The sequence below is a fragment of the Bombina bombina genome, chromosome 5 (assembly GCF_027579735.1).
Source record: "Bombina bombina isolate aBomBom1 chromosome 5, aBomBom1.pri, whole genome shotgun sequence".
Classification (NCBI taxonomy): domain Eukaryota; kingdom Metazoa; phylum Chordata; class Amphibia; order Anura; family Bombinatoridae; genus Bombina; species Bombina bombina.
In genome coordinates this window covers 1,155,131,228-1,155,149,482 of record NC_069503.1, presented here as the reverse complement: position 1 = coordinate 1,155,149,482, position 18,255 = coordinate 1,155,131,228, and the positions used below count along the sequence as shown (strand labels likewise).

The 18,255-nt window shown below is 39.0% G+C and overlaps 1 protein-coding gene across 1 annotated transcript in view; it reads left to right on the top strand.

Annotated features, from left to right (window-relative positions):
* TONSL (tonsoku like, DNA repair protein) overlaps nt 1–18,255 on the top strand; it is a 388,651-nt gene that overhangs the window by 230,524 nt on the left and 139,872 nt on the right. The window contains exon 18 of the mRNA XM_053715495.1: nt 12,576–12,670. Within this exon, the coding sequence (XP_053571470.1) occupies nt 12,576–12,670 (95 nt within the window). The remainder of the gene's footprint in view (nt 1–12,575; nt 12,671–18,255) is intronic.

The window sequence follows — 18,255 nt, the reverse complement described above, 5'->3', positions numbered from 1 at the left end:
TACAGATGCCGCTTTTCATCTGGCTAAATTAGCGGCAAATAATTTCAAAGATTCTCCTCCAAGGGGGAGATTCCATCTTTCTCAATTGTCTGTAAACCAGACAAAAAGAGAGGCGTTCTTACGCTGTGTAGCAGACCTATTTACCATGGGAGTGATCTGCCCAGTTCCGAAAACAGAACAGGGGCAGGGGTTCTACTCCAATCTGTTTGTGGTTCCCAAAAAAGAGGGAACCTTCAGACCAATCCTAGATCTCAAGATCCTAAACCAATTCCTCAGAGTCCCATCCTTCAAGATGGAGACCATTCGGACTATTTTACCAATGATCCAAGAGCGTCAATATATGACCACCGTGGACTTAAAGGATGCGTATCTACACATTCCTATCCTCAAAGATCATCACCAGTTCCTCAGGTTTGACTTTCTGGACAAGCATTACCAGTTTGTGTCTCTTCCCTTCGGGTTGGCCACGGCTCCCAGAATTTTCACAAAGGTGCTAGTGCCCCTTCTGGCGGTCCTAAGGTCGCGGGGCATAGCAGTGGTGCCTTATCTAGACGACATCCTAATTCAAGCGTCGACTTTCCAACTAGCCAAGTCTCACACGGACATCGTGTTAGCCTTTCTAAGTTCTCATGGGTGGAATGTGAACGTAAAAAATAGTTCTCTTTCCCCTCTCACAAGAGTTTCATTCTTAGGGACTCTGATAGACTCAGTGGACATGAAAATATTTCTGACGGAGGTCAGGAAATCAAAGATTTTAGCCACCTGCCGAGCTCTTCATTCCATTCCTCGGCCGTCAGTGGCTCAATGTATGGAGGTAATCGGACTCATGGTAGCAGCAATGGACATAGTTCCGTTTGCTCACTTACATCTCAGACCACTGCAACTAGGCATGCTCAGACAGTGGAATGGGGATTATGCAGATTTATCTCCTCAGATAAATTTGGATCAGGAGACCAGAGATTCTCTTCTTTGGTGGTTGTCACAGGACCACCTGTCCCAGGGAATGTGTTTCCGCAGGCCAGCGTGGGTTTTAGTGACGACGGACGCCAGCCTACTGGGCTGGGGTGCAGTCTGGAATTCCCTGAAAGCACAGGGTTTGTGGACTCAGGAGGAGGCCCTCCTACCGATAAATATTCTAGAATTAAGAGCGATATTCAATGCTGGCTTCGGCCAGATTCGTCAGATTTCAGTACTACATCACGACTGTGGCTTATATCAATCATCAGGGGGGAACAAGGAGTTCCTTAGCGATGATAGAAGTTTCCAGAATAATCCGATGGGCAGAGACTCACTCTTGCCATCTATCAGCAATCTATATCCCAGGGGTAGAGAACTGGGAGGCAGATTTTCTAAGTCGTCAGACTTTTCATCCGAGGGAGTGGGAACTCCATCCCAAGGTGTTTGCTCAACTGGTTCAGCTATGGGGCACACCAGAATTGGATCTGATGGCGTCTCGTCAGAACGCCAAACTTCCTTGTTACGGGTCCAGGTCAAGGGATCCTCAGGCAGTACTGATAGATGCTCTAGCAGTACCCTGGTCGTTCAACCTGGCTTATATGTTTCCACCATTCCCTCTCCTTCCGCGTCTGATTGCCAGAATCAAACAGGAGAGAGCTTCGGTGATTTTGATAGCACCTGTGTGGCCACGCAGGACTTGGTATGCTGACCTGGTGGACATGTCATCTCTGCCACCATGGACTCTGCCACTGAGACAGGACCTTTTGATTCAAGGTCCTTTCAAGCATCCAAATCTAATTTCTTTGCAACTGACTGCTTGGAGATTGAACGCTTGATTTTATCAAAGCGGGGTTTCTCTGAGTCGGTCATAGATACCTTGATTCAGGCTCGAAAGCCTGTTACCAGGAAAATCTATCATAAGATATGGCGTAAATATCTTTTTTGGTGCGAATCCAAAGGCTACTCATGGAGAAATATCAGGATTCCTAGGATTTTGTCCTTTCTCCAAGAGGGATTGGAGAAGGGATTGTCAGATAGTTCCTTAAAAGGACAGATATCTGCTTTGTCTATTCTATTACACAAGCGTCTGGTAGATGTCCCAGACGTTCGGGAAGGGAGGAGCTATATATACAGCTCTGCTGTGGTGCTCTTTGCCACTTCCTGTTAGCAGGAGGTTAATATCCCACAAGTAAGGATGAAATCTGTGGACTCGTCGTATCGTAGAAGAAATTAATTTATCAGGTAAGCATAAATTTACTTTTTATATAAACTGAGAAGTATCCCCCGGGTCTAGTGTAGTGACTGCAAGACATAGACTAATATATATATATATATATATATATATATATATGTACTATATATGTGACTGCAAGACATAGACTAACATATATATATATATATATATATATATATATATGTACTATATATGTGACTGCATGACATAGACTAACATATATATATAAATATGTACTATATATGTGACTGCATGACATAGACTAACATATATATAAATATGTACTATATATGTGACTGCATGACATAGACTAACATATATATAAATATGTACTATATATGTGACTGCATGACATAGACTAACATATATATATATATAAATATGTACTATATATGTGACTGCAAGACATAGACTAACATATATATAAATATGTACTATATATGTGACTGCATGACATAGACTAACATATATATATAAATATGTACTATATATGTGACTGCATGACATAGACTAACATATATATAAATATGTACTATATATGTGACTGCATGACATAGACTAACATATATATAAATATGTACTATATATGTGACTGCATGACATAGACTAACACATATATATATATATATATATATATATATATATAAATATGTACTATATATGTGACTGCATGACATAGACTAACATATATATATAAATATGTACTATATATGTGACTGCAAGACATAGACTAACAAATATAAATATCTACTATATATGTAACTGCATGACATAGACTAACATATATATAAATAGTTCACTAACGAAACAACAATGTTATGCATGAGTAAGAGCACAAGATGGCAGCAGTTTTATAATAATGTTATACATGAGTAAGAGCACAAGATGGCAGCAGTTTTATAATAATGTTATACATGAGTAAGAGCACAAGATGGCAGCAGTTTTATAATAATGTTATACATGAGTAAAAGCACAAGATGGCAGCAGTTTTTGTAATATTATACATTAGCAAGAGCACTAGATGGCAGCAGTTTTATAATAATGTTATACATTAGCAAGAGCACTAGATGGCAGCAGTTTTATAATAATGTTATACATTAGCAAGAGCACTAGATGGCAGCAGTTTTTGTAATATTATACATTAGCAAGTGCACTAGATGGCAGCAGTTTTATAACAATGTTATACATTAGCAAGAGCACTAGATGGCAGCAGTTTTATAATAATGTTATACATTAGCAAGAGCACAAGATGGCAGCAGTTTTATAACAATGTTATACATTAGCAAGAGCACTAGATGGCATCAGTTTTATAATGTTATACATTAGCAAGTGCACTAGATGCCAGCAGTTTTATAACAATGTTATACATTAGCAAGAACACTAGATGGCAGCAGTTTTATAATATTTATACATTAGCAAGAGCACTAGATGGCAACAGTTTTATAACAATGTTATACATTAGCAAGAGCACTAGATGGCAACAGTTTTATAACAATGTTATACATTAGCAAGAGCACTAGATGGCAGCAGTTTTATAACAATGTTATACATTAGCAAGAGCACTAGATGGCAGCAGTTTTATAACAATGTTATACATTAGCAGGAGCACTAGATGGCAGCAGTTTTATAACAATGTTATACATTAGCAAGAGCACTAGATGGCAGCAGTTTTATAACAATGTTATACATTAGCAAGAACACTAGATGGCAGCAGTTTTATAATGTTATACATTAGCAAGAGCACTAGATGGAAACAGTTTTATAACAATGTTATACATAAGCAAGAGCACTAGATGGCAGCAGTTTTATAACAATGTTATACATTAGCAAGAGCACTAGATGGCAGCAGTTTTATAATAATGTTATGCAAGAGCACTAGATGGCAGCAGTTTTTATTATGTTATACATTAGCAAGAGCACTAGATGGCAGCAGTTTTATAACAATGTTATACATTAGCAAGAGCACTATATGGCAGCAGTTTTATAACAATGTTATACATTAGCAAGAACAATAGATGGCAGCAGTTTTATAATAATGTTATACATTAGCAAGAGCACTAGATGGCAGCAGTTTTATAATGTTATACATTAGCAAGAGCACTAGATGGCAGCAGTTTTATAATGTTATACATTAGCAAGAGCACTAGATGGCAGCAGTTTCTGTTTTAAGACACGATGAGTCCACGGATCATCGTTTTTACTTGAGGGAAATACACCTCCTGGTCAGCAGGAGGAAGCAAAGAGCACCACAGCAGAGCTGTTAAATAGCTCCTCCGTTCCCTCCCACTCCAGTTATTCTCTTTGCCTACGTTAGTGATAGGAAGAGGTAAAGTGAGGTGTAAGTATAGATTCTTAAACCAAGAGTTTATTATTTTTAAAGTAGTGCAAGATTGTGCTGCTTTGTTCTAGGGTGTAGCCGTCGTCCAGATCAGTCTCTTCAGTAGAGCTTTTGGTGGCTTTAAAGCAATGGGAACTTGTGGGACATAATTCTCACTGCGCCTCCCAAAATATTTATGCTGCTCTAATTCTGATAGCCTAAGCAATTAACTGTTAACTCCGGCTTCATCATCTTCCACAGGACTATGGGAGGGAGAGGACCTCTTAAACCTGCTGGACTGTCCTGCTGTCGGGCAGATTTAAGGTAAGTGCTGACTTCTTTTTATTCTGAGGATAACAGGGAAAAGACTCAGAGGAAAGATCATAAGATATGGCGTAAATATCTTTTTTGGTGCGAATCCAAAGGTTACTCATGGAGTAAGATCAGGATTCCTAGGATTTTGTCCTTTCTCCAAGAGGGATTGGAGAAGGGATTGTCAGATAGTTCCTTAAAAGGACAGATATCTGCTTTGTCTATTCTATTACACAAGCGTCTGGTAGATGTCCCAGACGTTCGGGAAGGGAGGAGCTATATATACAGCTCTGCTGTGGTGCTCTTTGCCACTTCCTGTTAGCAGGAGGTTAATATCCCACAAGTAAGGATGAAATCTGTGGACTCGTCGTATCGTAGAAGAAATTAATTTATCAGGTAAGCATAAATTTACTTTTTATATAAACTGAGAAGTATCCCCCGGGCCTGGTGTAGTGACTGCAAGACATAGACTAATATATATATATAAATATGTACTATATATGTGACTGCAAGACATAGACTAACATATATATATATATATATATATATATATATATATATATACTATATATGTGACTGCATGACATAGACTAACATATATATAAATATGTACTATATATGTGACTGCATGACATAGACTAACATATATATAAATATGTACTATATATGTGACTGCATGACATAGACTAACATATATATATATATAAATATGTACTATATATGTGACTGCATGACATAGACTAACATATATATATATATATAAATATGTACTATATATGTGACTGCATGACATAGACTAACATATATATATATATATATATATATATATATATAAATATGTACTATATATGTGACTGCAAGACATAGACTAACATAAATATAAATATCTACTATATATGTAACTGCATGACATAGACTAACATATATATAAATAGTTCGCTAACGAAACAACAATGTTATGCATGAGTAAGAGCACAAGATGGCAGCAGTTTTATAATAATGTTATACATGAGTAAGAGCACAAGATGGCAGCAGTTTTATAATAATGTTATACATGAGTAAGAGCACAAGATGGCAGCAGTTTTTGTAATATTATACATTAGCAAGAGCACTAGATGGCAGCAGTTTTATAATAATGTTATACATTAGCAAGAGCACTAGATGGCAGCAGTCTTATAATAATGTTATACATTAGCAAGAGCACTAGATGGCAGCAGTTTTTGTAATATTATACATTAGCAAGTGTACTAGATGGCAGCAGTTTTATAACAATGTTATACATTAGCAAGAGCACTAGATGGCAGCAGTTTTATAATAATGTTATACATTAGCAAGAGCACAAGATGGCAGCAGTTTTATAACAATGTTATACATTAGCAAGAGCACTAGATGGCAGCAGTTTTATAATGTTATACATTAGCAAGTGCACTAGATGCCAGCAGTTTTATAACAATGTTATACATTAGCAAGAACACTAGATGGCAGCAGTTTTATAATATTTATACATTAGCAAGAGCACTAGATGGCAACAGTTGTATAACAATGTTATACATTAGCAAGAGCACTAGATGGCAACAGTTTTATAACAATGTTATACATTAGCAAGAGCACTAGATGGCAGCAGTTTTATAACAATGTTATACATTAGCAAGAGCACTAGATGGCAGCAGTTTTATAACAATCTTATACATTAGCAGGAGCACTAGATGGCAGCAGTTTTATAACAATGTTATACATTAGCAAGAGCACTAGATGGCAGCAGTTTTATAACAATGTTATACATTAGCAAGAGCACTAGATGGCAGCAGTTTTATAATGTTATACATTAGCAAGAGCACTAGATGGCAACAGTTTTATAACAATGTTATACATAAGCAAGAGCACTAGATGGCAGCAGTTTTATAACAATGTTATACATTAGCAAGAGCACTAGATGGCAGCAGTTTTATAATAATGTTATGCAAGAGCACTAGATGGCAGCAGTTTTATTATGTTATACATTAGCAAGAGCACTAGATGGCAGCAGTTTTATAACAATGTTATACATTAGCAAGAGCACTATATGGCAGCAGTTTTATAACAATGTTATACATTAGCAAGAGCACTAGATGGCAGCAGTTTTATGATGTTATACATTAGCAAGAGCACTAGATGGCAGCAGTTTTATAATGTTATACATTAGCAAGAGCACTAGATGGCAGCAGTTTCTGTTTTAAGACACGATGAGTCCACGGATCATCGTTTTTACTTGTGGGAAATACACCTCCTGGTCAGCAGGAGGAAGCAAAGAGCACCACATCAGAGCTGTTAAATAGCTCTTTGCCTACGTTAGTGATAGGAAGAGGTAAAGTGAGGTGTTAGTATAGATTCTTAAACCAAGAGTTTATTATTTTTAAAGTAGTGCAAGATTGTGCTGCTTTGTTCTAGGGTGTAGCCGTCGTCCAGATCAGTCTCTTCAGTAGAGCTTTTGGTGGCTTTAAAGCAATGGGAACTTGTGGGACATAATTCTCACTGCGCCTCCCAAAATATTTATGCTGCTCTAATTCTGATAGCCTAAGCAATTAACTGTTAACTCCGGCTTCATCATCTTCCACAGGACTATGGGAGGGAGAGGACCTCTTAAACCTGCTGGACTGTCCTGCTGTCGGGCAGATTTAAGGTAAGTGCTGACTTCTTTTTATTCTGAGGATAACAGGGAAAAGACTCAGAGGAAAGTGAGCACTTGGTTACTTCATTTGAGGCTTAGTATGGGGCTCTTTATTATGGGACACATACTCTCTGTGTATAGAGGGTTCAGTTTTTATGACAGTTTATGTACAGGGTGCTGTGGATTAAGCCTTTTTTCCCTGTCGGTTTATTTTTTGCTAAAATGAAAGCCGGTCGGTTTGAGTGTGTTACTAACGCCCACAGTGGGCGGGCTACCTTTCGCGTGCTTTCTAATTACGCTGCGCAGTGTGTAGTTTGGCTAGTACATGGGCTGTTCCGGATTTGCTGTGAGGGCTCAATTTTATTCTCTTTCATCGGTACAGTGATTACTTCAGTGCCGCATTGGAACCGCATGTCAGTAGAGCAAGCGGTTTGTAGCAGTGTGGAAGCGATCCTCTCCTGCAGCGCTGGGACTTAGCTGGAAAATCAGTGGCAGAGCTGTTGAGGCGTAGATGTGTTGGACGTATTTAGGATTGCTTAATTGAGGATAAAAAAAATTCTTGGCTAAGGAAAATAGTTTGCTTTTAACACTTAAAGTCACAGTATCACTTTTTTATCATTACAAATAAAGTTATCTGTATAAGTTTCGTTTTTCTTTTTGGAGTCACAGTTGTTTTTCTTACTGTAAAAAAATTGGCAGCTAAGAGTTCAGGGTTCTCTATCCTAGCCCGCAGAGCTTTATGATTAAAGCCTTGGTCTGCGGACATGTCATCCAAGTCTAAGCTTCTAGCTATTCCTTACAAAGGAAAGACTTTGTTTGGACCTGGCCTGAAGGAAATTATCTCTGACATCACAGGAGGTAAGGGTCATCTACTTCCTCAGGATAAGAGAAGTAAACAAAAAGGACGACAAAGTAATTTTCATTCCTTTCGTAATTTCAAGGGAAATTCTTTCTCTTCCTCCTCTAAACAGGAAGGAAACTATTCGCAATCTAAGCCTACTTGGAGGCCCAACCAGCCTGGGAACAAAGGTAAACAGTCCAAGAAGCCTGCTGCTGACTCCAAAGCAGCATGAAGGGCATGCCCCCGATCCGGGACCGGATCTGGTAAGGGGCAGACTTTCTTTCTTCGTTCAGGCTTGGGTGCGAGACGTTCAGGATCCCTGGGCTATAGAAATAGTGTCCCAGTGATACAAACTGGAGTTAAAAAAATTTCCTCCCCGAGGAAGATTTCTTCTTTCAAGATTATCTGCAAACCAGATAAAGAGAGGCGTTCTTACATTGTGTAAGAGACCTCTCCTCCCTGGGAGTGATTATTCCCGTTCCTGTACAGGAACATGAGCAGGGTTTTTATTCAAATCTGTTTGTAGTTCCCAAGAAGGAGGAAACTTTCAGACCTACCTTAGACCTCAAGAGTCTGAACAAGTTTTTCAGAGTTACATCTTTCAAGATGGAAACTATTCGTACCATTCTTCCATTGATCCAGGAGGGTCAATTTATGACAACAGTGGAATTAAAGGATGCATATCTACATGTTCCTATCCACAGAGATAATTACAAGTTCCTAAGGTTTGCCTTTCTGGACAAACACTTTCAGTTCGTGGCTCTTCCTTTCGGGCTGGCCACGGCACCCAGAATTTTCACATAGGTTCTGGGGTCTCTGCTGGCGGTTCTAAAACCGCGGGGCATTGCGGTGGCCCCTTATCTGGACGATATTCTAATCTAGGCGCCATCTTGTCAACAAGCAAGGTCCCATACTAACATTGTGCTATCCTTCCTGGGAACTCACGGGTGGAAAGTAAATCTGGAAAAGAGTTCCTTACTCCCGAAGACAAGGGTGACTTTCTTGGGAACTCTAATCGATTCTATGTCTATGAGGATTTTTCTGGCAGAGGTCAGAAAATCGATTCTAGATACCTGTCAAGCCCTTCAGTCCAATTATCGGATGTCAGTGGCTCAGTGCATGGAAGTAATCGGACTGATGGTGGTGGCAATGGACATCATACCGTTTGCTCGGTTTCACCTCAGACCTCTGCAGTTAAACATGCTCAGGCAGTGGAATGGAGATTATGCAGATTTGTCTCCTCGAATAACCCTGAAACAGGAGACGAGGGACTCTCTTCAATGGTGGTTGTCTCTGGATCATCTATCCCAGGGGACCTGCTTTCGCAGACCTTCCTGGGTGATTGTGAAAACAGACGCCAGCCTTTTAGGATGGGGAGCTGTCTGGGGTTCCCTAAAGGCTCAGGGAGTATGGACTCAGGCAGAGTCTGTTCTTCCTATAAACATCCTGGAACTAAGAGCGATCTTCAATGCTCTTCTGGCCTGGCCTCAGTTGGCTTTGGCTCAGTTCATCAGATTTCAGTCGGACAACATAACGACAGTGGCTTACATCAATCATCAGGGAGGAACGAGGAGTTCCTTAGCGATGACGAGGTAGCCAAGATAATCCAGTGGGACAACTGGGAGGCGGACTTTCTGAGCAGACAGACTTTTCATCCGGGAAAGTGGGATCTCCATCCGGAAGTTTTCTCCAACCTGATTCTCAAATGGGGTCGGCCGGAGTTAGATCTCATGGCATCTCGTCAGAATGCCAAGCTCCCGAGATATGGGTCGAGGTCCAGGGATCCCCAGGCGGAGCTGATAGATGCTCTGGCAGTTCCTTTGTCCTTCAGCCTAGCATATCTATTTCCCCCGTTTGCTCTTCTTCCTCGGGTCATTGCTTGAATCAAACAGGAGAAGGCATCAGTAATCCTCATTGCTCCTGCATGGCCTCGCAGGATTTGGTATGCAGATCTGGTGGACATGTCATCCCTGCCACCTTGGAGACTTCCATTGAGGAAGGATCTTCTCATTCAAGGACCCTTCCTTCACCCAAATCTAGTTTCTCTGAAGCTGACTGCTTGGAGATTGAATTCTTAATCCTTTCCAATAGGGGTTTTCTGATTCGGTCATAGAGACCTTGATTCAGGCGCGTAAGCCTGTAACTAGAAAAATTTACCATAAGATAATATCTTTATTGGTGTGAATCCAAGGGCTACTCATGGAGTAGAGTTAGGATTCCCAGAATTTTGTCTTTTCTTCAAGAAGGTTTGGAGAAGGGTTTATTGACAAGTTCCCTAAAGGGTCAGATCTCTGCCTTATCTATTTTGCTGTTCAAACGTCTGGCAGATGTCCCAGATTTTCAATCTTTTTGTCAGGCCTTGGTTAGGGTCAGGCCTGTGTTCAAACCAGTTACTCCTCCATGGAGCTTGAATTTAGTTCTTAAAGTTCTTCAAGGGGCTCCGTTTGAGCCTATGCATTCCTTGGATATTAAGTTGTTATCTTGGAAAGTTTTATTTCTTGTTGCTATTTCTTCAGCTCGAAGAGTGTCTGAGCTTTCGGCTTTGCAATACAATTCGCCTTACCTTATTTTACATTCAGATAAGGTAGTTTTACGTACTAAACTAGGGTTCCTTCCTAAGGTTGTTTCAGACAGGAACATTAATCAGGAGATTGTTGTTCCTTCCTTGTGTCCTAATCCTCCTTCTCAGAAGGAACGTCTTCTGTACAATTTGGACGTAGTCCGTGTTTTAAATTTTTACTTACAAGCAACTAAAGACTTTCGTCAGTCTTCTTCTCTGTTTGTAATTTTCTCTGGAAAACGTAAGGGTCAGAAAGCTACGGCTACCTCTCTTTCTTTTTGGTTGAAGAGAATCATCCGCTTTGCATATGAGACTGCTGGACAGCAGCCTCCTAAAAGAGTTACGGCTCATTCCACTAGGGCTGTTGCTTGCTCATGGGCATTCAAAAATTAAGCTTCTGTAGAACAGATTTGCAAGGCTACAACTTGGTCTTCTCTCCATGCTTTTTCTAAATTTGACAAATTTTATATTTTTGCCTCGGCTGAGGCTGCTTTTGGGAGAAAGGTACTTCAAGCAGTGGTGCCTTCCGTTTGTTCCCTGTCTTGTCCCTCCCTTATCATCCGTGTACTCTAGCTTTGGAATTGTTTCCCACAAGTAAGGATGATGATCCGTGGACTCATCGTGTCTAAAAAGAAACAAATTTATCAGGTAAGCATACATTTTCTTTTTATTATAATGTTATACGTTAGCAAGAGCACTAGATGGCAGCAGTTTTATAATGTTATACATTAGCAAGAGCACTAGATGGGAGCAGTTTTATAATAATGTTATACATTAGCAAGAGCACTAGATGGCAGCATTTATATAACAATGTTATACGTTAGCAAGAGCACTAGATGGCAGCAGTTTTATAATGTTATACATTAGCAAGAGCACTAGATGGCAGCAGTTTTATAATAATGTTATACATTAGCAAGAGCACTAGATGGCAGCAGTTTTATAACAATGTTATACATTAGCAAGAGCACTAGATGGCAGCAGTTTTATAATAATGTTATACATTAGCAAGAGCACTAGATGGGAGCAGTTTTATAATAATGTTATACTTTAGCAAGAGCACTAGATAGCAGCATTTATATAACAATGTTATACATTAGCAAGAGCACTAGATGGCAGCAGTTTTATAATGTTATACATTAGCAAGAGCACTAGATGGCTGCAGTTTTATAATAATGTTATACATTAGCAAGAGCACTAAATGGCAGCAGTTTTATAATGTTATACATTAGCAAGAGCACTAGATGGCAGCAGTTTTATAATAATGTTATACATTAGCAAGAGCACTAGATGGCAGCAGTTTTATAATAATGTTATACATTAGCAAGAGCACTAGATGGCAGCAGTTTTATAACAATGTTATACATTAGCAAGAGCACTAGATGGCAGCAGTTTTTTTTAATAATGTTATACATTAGCAAGAGCACAAGATGGCAGCAGTTTTAGAACAATGTTATACATTAGCAAGAGCACTAGATGGCAGCAGTTATACACTAATGTTATACATTAGCAAGAGCACTAGATGGCAGCATGCTACAGAGAAGTAAATTGGAAACTTTTTTTTAAATGTTATTTTCTATCTAAATATCTATAATCTCTATCATTTAATTCTTGCTCGGTTCCACTTGTGCTTCTGATGCTTTATAACTTTGTGAACCTCATGACTTTCTGCCTTACACAATTACCCTTCTGCTCCCCTTTGTCCTGCAGTCTCCTGGAATTGTGATTAATCCATCTTTACCTGCACCGATACGAGTTAGAGTGCGAGTTCAGGATAATGTCTTTCTGATACCAATTCCTCACAGGTAAGTGTTCAGCTTCTTATGTCCTTCACTTTCTATCCTGTGCGTTGTCTATTTATTTCATGTAATTGGCAAGAGTCCATGAGCTAGTGACGTATAGGATATACAATCCTACCAGGAGGGGCAAAGTTTCCCAAACCTCAAAATGCCTATAAATACATCCCTCACCACACCCACAATTCAGTTTTACAAACTTTGCCTCCTATGGAGGTGTAGAAGTAAGTTTGTGCTAAGATTTCTACGTTGACATGCGCTTCTCAGCATTTTGAAGCCCGATTCCTCTCAGAGTACAGCGAATGTCAGAGGGATGTGAAGGGAGTATCATTTATTGTATACGATGATTTCCCTAACGGGGGTCTATTTCATAGGTTCTCTGTTATTGGTCGTAGAGATTCATCTCCTACCTCACTTTTCAGATCGACGAAATACTCTCAAATACAATTACCTCTACTGATAACTGTTTCAGTACTGGTTTGGCTATCTGCTATATGTGGATGGATGTCTTTTGGTAAGTATGATTTTTATTACTTAAGACACCTCAGCTATGGTTTGGCACATTATGCATTAATATAAAGTTCTAAATATATGTATTGTACTTATATTTGCCATGAGTCAGGTTCATGTATTTCCTTCTGCAGACTGTCAGTTTCATATTTGGGGAAGATTAACATATTAAGAAATAACATAATTTATGTAAAAACTTACCTGATAAATTCATTGAGCTAGTAACGTATGGGATATACATTCCTACCAGGAGGGGCAAAGTTTCCCAAACCTCAGAATGCCTATAAATACACCCCCTCACCACACCCACAATTCAGTTTAACGAATAGCCAAGCAGTGGGGTGATAAAGAAAGGAGTAGAAAGCATCAACAAAAGAAATTTGGAAATAATTGTGCTTTATACAAAAAATCATAACCACCATAAAAAGGGTGGGCCTCATGGACTCTTGCCAATATGAAAGAAATGAATTTATCAGGTAAGTTCTTACATAAATTATGTTTTCTTTCATGTAATTGGCAAGAGTCCATGAGCTAGTGACGTATGGGATAGCAATACCCAAGATGTGGAACTCCACGCAAGAGTCACTAGAGAGGGAGGGATAAAAATAAAAACAGCCATTTTCCGCTGAAAAAATGAATCCACAACCCAAAAAAATAAGTTTATTCTCATAAATGAAAGAAAAAAACTTAAATCAAAAGCAGAAGAATCAAACTGAAACAGCTACCTGAAGAACTTTTCTACCAAAAACTGCTTCTGAAGAAGCAAATACATCAAAACGGTAGAATTTAGTAAATGTATGCAAAGAGGACCAAGTTACCGCTTTGCAAATCTGATCAAATGAAGCTTCATTCTTAAAGGCCCACAAAGCTGTAATTCTCTGAGGCGGGGCCTGACCCGACTCCAAATAAGCTTGATGAATCAAAAGTTTCAACCAAGAAGCCAAGGAAATAGCAGAAGCCTTCTGACCTTTCTCAGGACCAGAAAATAAAACAAATAGACTGGAAGTCTTCCTGAAATCTTTAGTAGCTTCCACATAATATTTCAAAGCTCTTACCACATCCAAAGAATGTAAGGATCTTTCCAAAGAATTCTTAGGATTAGGACACAAGGAAGGGACAACAATTTCTCTATTAATGTTGTTAGAATTCACAACCTTAGGTAAAAATTGAAAAGAAGTCCGTAAAACTGCCTTATCCTGATGAAAAATCAGAAAAGGAGACTCACAAGAAAGAGCAGATAGCTCAGAAACTCTTCTAGCAGAAGAGATAGCCAAAAGGAACAACACTTTTCAAGAAATTAGTTTAATGTCCAAAGAATGCATAGGCTCAAATGAAGGAGCCTGTAAAGCCTTCAGAACCAAATTAGGACTCCAAGGAGGAGAAATTGATTTAATGACAGGCTCAATACAAACTAAAGCCTGTACAAAATGGGTGAATATCAGGAAGTATAGCAATCTTTCTGTGAAATAAAACAGAAAGAGCAGAGATGTGTCCCTTCATGGAACTTGCAGAGAAACCCTTATCCAAACCATCCTGAATAAAAAGAATCTAAAAGAATGCCAAGAGAATTTATGAGAAGAATACCATGAAATGTAAGTCTTCCAAACGCTATAATAAAATTGATTAAATAACAGGCTTAATAAGAACTAAAGCCTGTACAAAACAGTGTATATCAGGAAGTATAGCAATCTTTCTGTGAAATAAAACAGAAAGAGCAGAGATTTGTCCTTTCAAGGAACTTGCAGACAAACCCTTATCCAAACCGTCCTGAAGAAACTGTAAAATTCTAGGAATTCTAAAAGAATGCCAGGAGAATTTATGAGAAGAACACCATGAAATGTAAGTCTTCCAAACTATAATAAATCTTTCTAGAGACAGATTTATGAGCTTGTAACATAGTATTAATCACTGAGTCAGAGAAACCTCTATGACTTAGTACTAAGCGTTCAATTTCCATACCTTCAAATTTAATGATTTGAGATCCTGATGGAAAAACGGACCTTGAGACAGTAGGAGACGGAAGTGGCCAAGGCTGGCAACTGGACATCCGAACCAGATCCGCATACCAAAACCTGTGAGGCTATGCTGGAGCCACCAGCAACACAAACGATTGTTCCATGATGATTTTGGAGATCACTCTTGGAAGGAGAACTAGATGCGGGAAAATGTAAGCAGGATGATAACACCAAGGAAGTGTCAGCGCATCCACTGCTTCCGCCTGAACATCCCTGGACCTGGACAGGTATCTGGGAAGTTTCTTGTTTAGATGAGAGGCCATGAGCTCTATCTCTGGAAGACCCCACATCTGAGAAAACACATCTGGATGGAGAGACCACTCCCCTGGATGTAAAGTCTGACAGCTGAGATAATCCGCCTCCCAATTGTCTACACCTGGGATATGCACCGCAGAGGTTAGACAGGAGCTGGATTCCGCCCAAACAAGTATCCAAGATACCTTTTTCATAGCTTGGGGACTTTGAGTCCCACCCTGATGATTGACATATGCCACTGTTGTGATATTGTCTGTCTGAAAACAAATGAACGGTTCTCTCTTTAGCAGAGGCCAAAACTGAAGAGCTCTGAGAATTGGACGGAGTTCTAAAATATTTATTGGTAATTTCGCCTCTTGAGATTTCTAAACCCCTTGTGCTGTCAGAGATCCCCAAACAGCTCCCCAACCTGAAAGATTCGCATCTGTTGTGATCACAGTCCAGGTTGGCCGAACAAAAGAAGCCCCCTGATCGAAACGATAGTGATCTATCCACCACGTCACAGAGTGTCGTACATTGGGATTTAAGGATATTTATTGTGATATCTTTGTATAATCCCTGCACCATTGGTTCAGCATACAAAGCTGTAGAGGTCTCATGTGAAAACGAGCAAAGGGGATTGCGTCCGATGCTGCAGTCATGAGACCTAAAACTTCCATGCACATAGGCACTGAAGGGAATGACTGAGACTGAAGGTGCCGGCATGCTGCAACCAATTTTAAACGTCTCTTGTCGGTTAGAGACAGAGTCATGGACACTGAATCTATCTGGAAGCCTAAAAAGGTGACCCTTGTCTGAGGAATCAAGAGACTTTTTGGTAAATTGATCCTCCAACCATGTTTCCGAAAAAAACAACACTAGTTGATTTGTGTGAGATTCTGCAGAACGTAAAGACTGAGCTAGTACCATGATATCGTCCAAATAAGGAAACACTGCAATACCCTGTTCTCTGATTACAGAGAGTAGAGCACCTAGAACCTTTGAAAAGATTGTTGGAGCTGTTGCTAGGCCAAATGGAAGAGCAACAAATTGGTAATGCTTGTCTAGAAAAGAGAATCTCAGAAACTGATAATGTTCTGGATGAATCGGAATATGAAGGTATGCATCCTGCAAGTCTATTGTGGACATATAATGTCCTCGCTGAACAAAAGGCAGAATAGTCCTTATAGTCACCATCTTGAAAGTTGGTACTCTTACATAACAATTCAAAATTTTCAGATCCAGAACTGGTCTGAATAAATTTTCCTTCTTTGGGACAATGAATAGATTTTAATAAAACCCCAAACCTTGTTCCTGAAAAGCAACTGGCATGATTACCCCTGAAGACTCCAGGTCTGAAACACACTTCAGGAAAGCCTGAGCTTTTAATGGATTTGCTGGGATACGTGAGAGAAAAAATCTTCTCACAGGAGGTCTTACTCTGAATCCTATTCGATACCCTTGAGAGACAATGCTCTGAATCCATTGATTTTGAACAGAATTTATCCAGATATCCTTGAAAAACCTTAATCTGCCCCCTACCAGCTGAGCTGGAATGAGGGCCGCACCTTCATGCGGACTTAGGGGCTGACTTTGGTTTCTTAAATTGCTTGGATTTATTCAAATTTGAGGAAGGCTTCCAATTGGAAACAGATTCCTTGGGGGAAGGATTAGATTTTTGTTCCTTATTTTGACGAAAGGAACGAAAACGGTTAGAAGCCTTAGATTTACCCTTAGGTTTTTTATCCTGAAGGCAGAAAAAAACTCCCTTTCCCCCAGTGACAGTTGAAATAATAGAATCCAACTGAGAACCAAATAAATTATTATCTTGGAAAGAAAGAGATAGTAATCTAGATTTAGATGTCATATCAGCATTCCAAGTTTTAAGCCACAAAGCTTTTCTTGCTAATATAGCTAAAGACATGGATCTTACATCAATTTTGATCATTTAAAAAATGGCATCACAAATAAAATGATTAGCCTATTGCAGTAAGCGAATAATGCTAGACATGTCAGAATCCAATTCTTGTTGCGCTAAATTCTCCAACCAGAAAGTTGATGCATCCGCAACATCAGCCAAAGAAATTGCAGGTCTGAGAAGATGACCTGAATATAAATAGGCCTTCCTTAGATAAGATTCAAGCTTCCTATCTAAAGGATCCTTAAAGGAAGTACAATCTTCCATAGGAATAGTGGTACGTTTAGCAAGAGTAGAAATAGCCCCATCAACTTTGGGGATTTTTTCCCAAAACTCTATATAATTTGCTGGTAAAGGATACAATTTTTTAAACCTTGAAGAAGGAATAAAAGAAGTGCCTGGCTTATTCCATTCCTTAGAAATCATATCAGAAATAGCCTCAGGAATAGGAAAAAAAACCCTGGAGAAACCATAGGAGGTTTAAAAACAGCATTTAAACGTTTTTTAGACTGAACGTCAATAGGACTGGTTACCTCAATATCCAAAATAATTAACACTTCTTTTAATAAAGAACGCATATACTCTATTTTAAATAAATAAGTAGATTTGTCAGTGTCAATGTCTGAGGAAGGATCTTCTGTATCTGATAAATCCTCATCAGAAGAGGATAAATTATTATGTTGTTGGTCACTTGAAATTTCATCAACTGAATGAGAAGTTTTAAAAGACCTTTTACGTTTATTAGAAGGTGGAAATGCAGACAAAGCCTTCAGAATAGAATCAGAAACAAATTCTTTAAAATTCATAGGTATATCATGTACATTAGAAGTTGAAGGAACTTCAACTGGCAATGTACTATTACTGATGGACACACTATCTGCATGTAAAAGTTTATCATGACAACTATTACAAATGAC